The sequence below is a fragment of the Chrysochloris asiatica genome, unplaced genomic scaffold (assembly GCF_000296735.1).
Source record: "Chrysochloris asiatica unplaced genomic scaffold, ChrAsi1.0 scaffold00004, whole genome shotgun sequence".
Lineage (NCBI taxonomy): Eukaryota > Metazoa > Chordata > Mammalia > Afrosoricida > Chrysochloridae > Chrysochloris > Chrysochloris asiatica.
The window spans coordinates 31906406-31914644 of NW_006408522.1; the positions used below are offsets into that span (position 1 = coordinate 31906406).

The window sequence follows — 8239 nt, forward strand, 5'->3', positions numbered from 1 at the left end:
TATTATTGATCATTACTGGTGATTGGAATGCAAAGGTTGGAAACAAAGAGGAAGGATCAGTAGTTGGACAATAAGGCCTTGGTAATAGAAATGATGCTGGAGAACGCATGATAGAATTCTGCAAAACCAATGATTTGTTCATTTCAAATACCTTCTTTAAACAGCATAACAGACAACTATACACAAAGACCTCACCAGCCGGAATACACAGAAATCAAATTGACTACAGACTCATGGCTACCCTGTTTAGGGTTTCTAAGAAGCAGTTTGTTAAATCACTAACCTTGTGATTATCAGTCAAGTGCTAACCCTATAGCACCACACCAAGACTCCTGTGGAGTCACTGGCGGGCTCCAAGTACTGACCTTTTTACTTAGCAGAGGAGCACTTAAGTATTGTGTCACCAGGGCTCCTTTTTCAACTACACGAATATGTTCTATGAACTTTTTTGGTACATGTAATATATTTAATAATTTAAAGAAATTTAAATCCCTCTGGATTCACATATGTAACAATTTTACCAATGAACAGACTCAAAAACCATGTAAACTGACTAAGGTTAACATCACAGCTAGATGTGGCTTTGCGAAAACTTGAACCCAAGTTTGTGAAATCACAACCCTGAACTCCTTCCTCTATATAACCACCACACTGGCGACTTGATCCTCTCTGCACTGACTACTGAGGTGGTGGTGGTTATGTGCCTTGAAATCAGTTCCAACTCATAGCGACCCTGTACAGGGTTTCCAAGGCTGTAAATCTTTATGGGAGCAGAAAGCCTCATCTCTCTCCCGTGGAACAGCTGGTAGTTTCGAACTGCTGACCTTAAGGTTCGCAGTCTGATTTGTAACCAGACCTCCTTAACTATTGAGGAGAAGTAACAAATTACCAATCTTGGCTAACAAAAAATATGCAATTGTAAAGCTATTGATCAACTGGCAATGGGACTAGTACTACTGCTCTTCTTGCTTGTCATACATAAATACCTGGCTAGAATGAAAAGTTTAGCTTTTCTCAAGCTAATTGGTCTGTAATAGAATCAACCCAATTAAATTAGCTAATGATGGGAAGGATTTGAGTTTCTTCATTTATACATTGTTGTTGCTGTTAAGTGCCGTCAAGTCACTTCTGACTCATAGCACCCCATACAGGGTTTCCAAGGAGTTGCTGGTGGGTTTGAAGCATCAACCTTATGGTTAACAGTCCAGTGCTGCTTCTATAGAACCACACCAGGACTCCTTATATATACATTTGTTGTTGTTAAGTGCCATTCAAGAAGTTCAGAGAACCCCAAGGTAAATAGACCCTAAAAGACAATCACCAAGACATATAATAATCAAACTCTTCAAAATAAACAATAAGGGCAGAATCCTGAAAGCAGCTAGGGAAAAGAGAAGTGCAACAAACAAAGGCAAGCAAATCAGATTAAGCTCGGATCTCTCAACAGAAACCATGCAGGCAAGAAGGCAGTGGGGAGACATAAAACCCTGAAAGAAAAAAAACTGCCAACCAAGAATTCTCTACCCAGCAAAACTGTCAATCAAATACAATGGTGTAAAAACAAAATATTCCAGGATAAACAGAAGCTAAGGGATTTTGCCAAAGCCAACCCTGCTAAGAAAAATATCCTAAAGGAAGTTCTGTGGACTGAGAATCAACAAGAACAACAACCAGAGCTTGATATATATGGCAGCATCACTGGGAACTCAATCAACAAATGGAAAAGTCAAGAATAGAATAAAATTATAATAACAAAGGATCTGGGAGGTCAGTCTATGATCAAAACAATTACAATGTCAAAGGTAAACACAAAGGAACAGAGATCCAGGTGGTGAGAAGGTCAGGTAGATTACAGGATAAAATAGACTGTCTTAAATGGAGGGAAGAATTAATGGAATATAAGGTAAGCACTACACTAGGGTTGGGGTGGAGGGTTTAGTTCGGGTGTTGGGTAGGACAATACAAGAAGGGGGGAGGAGGTGGAAGAACAAGGTAAACAGGGGAACACTGAGACAGATTTGCATGGCCTAAGTGGGACAGAGGTAAATAGTAATGCATGATCAACTTTGTAACAGGGCTCTGTGATACAGGGATCTAGGCAAAGTTCGAAAAGGGGAAATAATACTAAAATGCTTGACTGTCTTATAAATATTGGTTTCCCTTACCTAGTGTTGTAAAATAAGACACTTGAATGGGATAGAAAGGAATGTTGGGAAACAGGATTACAGAAAATATGTAAGCCCGTCTTCAGCCTATGACTGACTGGAATACCTAAAAAGGGTCCTAGAACTTGCCCAGTGAAATAGTTCTCTTGCAAAGCCTTTGAAGAGTACAGGACCTTAGGTGGAATCCTGAGTCCCATCTGGAACCTTATGAGGTGGGACATTCCCACTAGAAAAGACAAGCAGACCAGCCTGGAATAGCTAGAGCAACAGAAGATACATCTCCAAAACAAAAATGTCAGCATGACTGGCTACTACAAGAATAAACAAGCTGTATGCCGGGAATTCATCAAGGCAAGCAATCAAGTTCCTTCAGGACAAACTCCCCTCTATGACCGAAACTCAAAGGGAACACATGAACAGGCATGTAAGCTTGCTGGCAACCACACTGGTCTACTGGTGAGGGGAAGAGGGGGAAAGGCAACAGTGAAGAAAAGGGCTGAGTTCAACCATAGACCAATGACTCCCGTTGACCTGGAGATGAGAGAGGGAAGACGAAGGGCTGGTTGGTCCAAAGTGTTGTGAGACCTGGGGACACTTGAGCCCATGGACGAGGACATAGTCACAGGGGGCTAGAGCTGAGAATGAAGCATCCAGCTGATATGAAGTGAGGGGAGATGCACAAGAACACCCAAACTTGCAGACAACACCCAACTGACCTAGCCTTAATTGCCTGATGTTCAGAACTCAACTAGAGGAAGATTACAAAAAAATTTAAAAAATTTTATTGATAACGGAAACAAGGGTAATTTACTACAATTTGATGAACTTGACCTATACTTATGGAGGTAGTAACTATAAATACCAACAGAGAGGGAAAGAGTCTTCACATCAAGTATCAATACTATACCCTCTATACAGAGGGTAGATAGTGACAGGCAACTTAAACATTGGCTACCTAAAATGAGGGGGCGATAAAGGCACTAAGTGACTAACTTACAAATTTTCAAGAAGGAAATAGTTTAAGAATGTGTGAGGGAAGAAAGAGTCCCCACTGAATAGTTTTCATCTTGTCTAGATGGGTCTGGTGAAAAGAAATGCGGATAAGATTCATAGGATTCAATAGTGAATATTGTTATCAAGATTAATTGCGACTGTCACAATTGTAAAGGTAGAGGTTTTATAAGAAAAACAGGGGAGTGATTAATCTTACACTCCAGAAACAGAGGACCCTAGGACCATCAAGGGAGAAGAGCAGAAGCAGAATGTGGGACCTTAACCAGAGAAGCAGCGATGCCAGAGATGGGGACATGGAGAGAAAGAGAGGCTGAAGACTCTAGAGTCATGGGAAGAGAGGGACTAAGAGCTGGTGGCCAGGAGGCAGACTTGCAGAATGTATCCTTTCGAGGTATAAATTATTCTATATGCCTGAGTGTTTTTTTGTTTTGTTTTGTTTTAAAAAAAGCTAAAGTGAATAGAGAGAAACACTGTTAACTGATGGTACATGGAGGGGATTAAAATCCTTCTAATGAAACATGGTGTATGATCTGTTGAATATAAAACTGATGATCTGCCCTGAAAACTTTGACTCAATCCACAATAAAAACCTTAAAAAAAAAAAGTTATGTGGTAAATTATATTTTTTTCAAATATTAAACCATCCTTGCATACCTGGTATGAACCTCGGTTGGTCATGATATATTATTTTTTTTGAATATGTTGTTGAATTCTATTGGCTAGAATTTTGTTGAGAATTTTTGCATCTATGTTCACGAGAGATAATGGTCTATAATTTTCTTTTAAGTGATGTCTTTCTCTGGTTTTGTAATGAGGGTTAAGCATGCTTTGTAAAATGTATTAGGAAGTTTTCCACTCTTCAATATTCTGTAATAGTTTGAGTAGTATTAGTATCAGCTGTTCTCTGAATGTTGGTAAAATTAACCAATACAGTCATGTGGATCTGGAAAAAAAAAATCTATATGATGAGCAAATAATTCAAGAAGTGTGATTATATGAAAAGTGTGGCATCAGGGTTGGAGGAAGATTCATTAACAACCTGAGATATGCAGATGATACAATTTTGTTTGCTGAAAGCAAAGATGGAGATCAAATACCACAGCTGTTAGTATGGGTTTCATTTCAATGTAAAGAAAACAAAAAGCCTCACCACTGGACCAATAAATAACATCAAGATAAAGGGAAAAAATCTTGAAATTGTAAAGGCTTCATAGTCTTCAGATCAACCATCAACACTCAATAGAGACAGCAGTCAAGAAATCAAATGATGTATTGCAGTAAGTAAATCTATTGCACAAGACCTCTTTAACATATTCAAGAACAAAGATGTCAATTTGAAGACTAAAGTGTGCCAGACCCAAGTCAGTATTTCCAATAACCTCACATGCATGTGAAAAGTTGGACAATGAATAAAGAAGACCATAGAATTGATGCATTTGAGTTACTGTGTTGAAGGAGAATATTAAAAGTACCATGGCCTGCAAAAAGAACAAGCCGATCTGTGTTGGAAGTACAGCCAGAATGCTCCTTAGAAACCAGAATGGCCAGACTTTGTCTCTCATACTTTGGACATATTATCAGAATAGACCAGACCCTGGAGAAGGATATCATGTTTGGTAAAGTGAAGGGTCAGTGACAAAGACCCCACAACGAAATAACTTAGCATAGTAGCAGCAGCAATGGTCTCAAGTGTGGCAGCTATTGTGAGGTTGGCACAGGACCACTTGGTGTTTCATTCTGTTGTGATTAAGGTCACTATGAGTCAATATCAAATCAAAGGCACCCAACAACAACCAAACAGACCAGTAAATATAAACAAGGGAGATCAGTGGCTTCATAGGAAAAGCACTGGATTTCAAACCACAAAGTTGGTGGTATGAGCCTACCAGTTACTTTCAGGAAGAAGATGATGCTTTCTGCTCCATAATAGATTTAAAGCTTCAAATCCTTATCCAGGGTCGCTATGAGTCAGATGCTACTCAACAGCACTTAACAAATATAAACAAAATTCAGCTTTGGGAACTCTTAAATTTGCTCTATACTACTTTGATGAAGATGAGAGCTATAAAAAATTTATAAGGGGGCTTCAAAAAGTTTGTGGAAAAATGGAATTCAAAAATAGAATTTTTCCATGAACTTTCTTAAACCCCCTCATATTGAAAGGTAACTTTAACTAAAAGACCCTATAGAGATTAGAGTCTCTGTCTCTGTCTTATTAATAATTACTTTGTTGTTGTTGTTAAGTGCTGTCAAGTCGATTCCAACCCATAGCGACCCTCTATGGGGTTTCAATGAGCAGCTGGTGAGCTTGAACTACCCACCTTGCAGATCAAACAACATTGCAGTCTAACGCATTAGCCCACAGCGCCACACCAGGACTCCTAATAATTATTTTAATATACTATAATATTTTTTTCAAATTATAAAACTCAGATATATATTATGGCCCAGGCATGATAAACCAAATTCTTTACCTCTTGTATTCAGCAGGTTCTCTCTTCTTTATCATTTCACGGAGTCTTGCAGCTGACTGCAATATACAAAACATGTTATTTTATAGCTACATCGCTTACATTGTAAAATATTAAATATTGGTACTCTACACACACTAAGGATCTAAGTCTCATCTTTGTAATAAACTTAAGATAAATATATGAGTGGGCTTCAGAAGTTTCATGGAAAAATGCAATTAGAAGATAAAGGAATTTTCCCATCAACTTTTTTAAAAACCCCTATACTATTAATAATAAAGGAAAGCATGTTAGTAAGCAAAGTATATAATACTGTAGCGTAGTGGTTACGAATCGGGCTGCGAACCTTAAGGTCAGCGGTTCGAAACTACCAGCTGCTCCGCGGGAGAAAGATGAGGCTTTCTACTCCCGTAAAGATTTACACCCTCGGAAACCCTGTACAGGGTCGCTATGGGTCGGAACCGACTCAACGGCACTTAACAACAACAACAACAATGTAAGCAATCAGCTGCTCCTCAGAGACACTATATAGGGTCGCTATGGGTCTGAACCAACTTGACGACACTTACCAACAACAATGTAAGCAATGGGCTGTTAAACACAAGGTCGACTGTTCAAACCCACCGGTTGCTCCTCAGAAACTCTACAGGGTTGCTATAAATCAGAACCAACTCAACAGTACCCAACAACAAATTAATATTCTGATATTTAAAACCAAAGTGCTAATGAGTTTATATAATTTATTATTTAATCAAATATATTATTACAAATTAAAAGGCTCATTACATTCTACTATAGGCAAACCTACTTTGATATTCCAAGAAAGTTATGGTTATACTTCTAGAAATCAAATCACATCTTCTGTTAATGAAAATCTTAAGTTAGAAATACTTTATCTAAATTTCTGATGGATTTTCAACTGTTAATGATTCAACAATTCAGTCCTTCAAGAAACTTGCCCTCTCTCTTCCCCAGATGCAAACATATGCTGACTACCTAGTATTCAGAGAAATTAATTATTTAGTAATGCCAAAGGTTTGCTATCTTGGGGAGGGGGTGGGGAGCACACCCTCCTCAGCAGTTACTTTCTTACACACTGAACTTCGACTTCCAGTGTATGGTTGGATATGTGCCGTGGAGTCGGTTCCGACTCACAGCGACCCTGTACAAGGTTTCCAAGGCTATAAATCTTCATGGGAGCAGAAAGTGTCATCTTGTTCCCGCAGAACAGCTGGTAGTTTCGAACTGCTGACCTTGCGGTTCGCAGCCCGATTCATAACCACTATGCCACCAGCGGTCCTCTTCCAGTGTATACACTATACAAATTATAGCATTAGTTACATTGATCACAAAACACTAGCATGTATCAGAGGATTTATCCTTAAAGTTCTCAAATATGGCATATTCCCGTCTATTCTAAAGTTATAGATTTAGAAAAGAAAAGTATGTTCCCTCGCTCCTCTACCGCATATCCTTAAGCCTACTTGTATAGATATTATCCTCTATCCTCTAGTTAAAGCAACAGAATATAGTGTGTCTTCTAATCTAATACATTATTTTACATATCACCAAGAAAAGGAAAAAAAGCTACCAATTATAGTTCTAAGATATCAACTTCAAAAATATTAAAAATGTGTAAAAAAAAAAAAAAAAAGTCAATGAAATATGGTAACTTCTTTCTAATAAGAGTAAAAACTACTCCTAATTTTGCTCTTCTTCATCTGACACTATGAAACCTGATGTCATCAATATCCTATGATGTAAGAAAAATAGTTTCTTGGTTTTAATTAAAATAGATGCCGCACAAACCTCAGACAACTGAAGAGAAGCAAAAAAATTTGCATTTTCCGATATGTTCTTTAGTCTCTTCCTTTCATATGGTGACAATTCTGAGAAGTCATCCTATAAAATAACAACCAAAAACACTGTTACTTTACGTAATCTATGGTAAAAACACCTGACAAAACGAAGTGCTTAATTATCTACATGCATATTTCACCTTCAAATTCCATACCCTTTCCTCATTCCATGCTACCTTACCAGAATGCTATATATATTTTTTTTTATATTTTTGCTATATTAAATAAATGCTGATTGAGAGTTTAAATTTGGGATCATCGCAACATATTTGTATGGTGATACAATTAAACAAAAAGTGATTACATATTAGAAATCTAATAAAAATAGTTCCTAATGGCCATTAATTTTACACCTACTCAAAAATCGGTTTGCTTTCTAAGTGTTATTTTCATTTAAAAATTTTCTAATAAACATGGCAGAGTGAATAAATGCATTTCTCTACTTACTCCTAGAAACTATTAATGACTAAAAAAATAGTCACTGCCATCGAGTTGATTCCAACTTATAGAGAATGTGTAGGACAAACAGAGCAGAACTGCTCCATAGGGCTTCCAAGGCTATAAATGTTTACTAGAGCACATAGCCTTATCATTCTCCTGCAGACCAGTGATGGGTTCAAACAGTCAACCTTCCAGTTAGCACCACGATGTTTAGCCAACTGCGCTGCCAAGGCTCTTCCACTAATATGTAAGCAATAAAAATTATTCTCAGAAGATAACAAAAGACATC

The 8239-nt window shown here is 37.7% G+C and overlaps 1 protein-coding gene across 1 annotated transcript in view; it reads right to left on the reverse strand.

The window, feature by feature from the left end:
* WDR76 (WD repeat domain 76) overlaps nt 1-8239 on the reverse strand; it is a 49609-nt gene that overhangs the window by 23498 nt on the left and 17872 nt on the right. The window contains exons 3-4 of the mRNA XM_006831879.1: nt 7460-7552; nt 5654-5709 (exon numbers count right to left, since the gene is read on the reverse strand). Of these exons, the coding sequence (XP_006831942.1) occupies nt 5654-5709; nt 7460-7552 (149 nt within the window). The remainder of the gene's footprint in view (nt 1-5653; nt 5710-7459; nt 7553-8239) is intronic.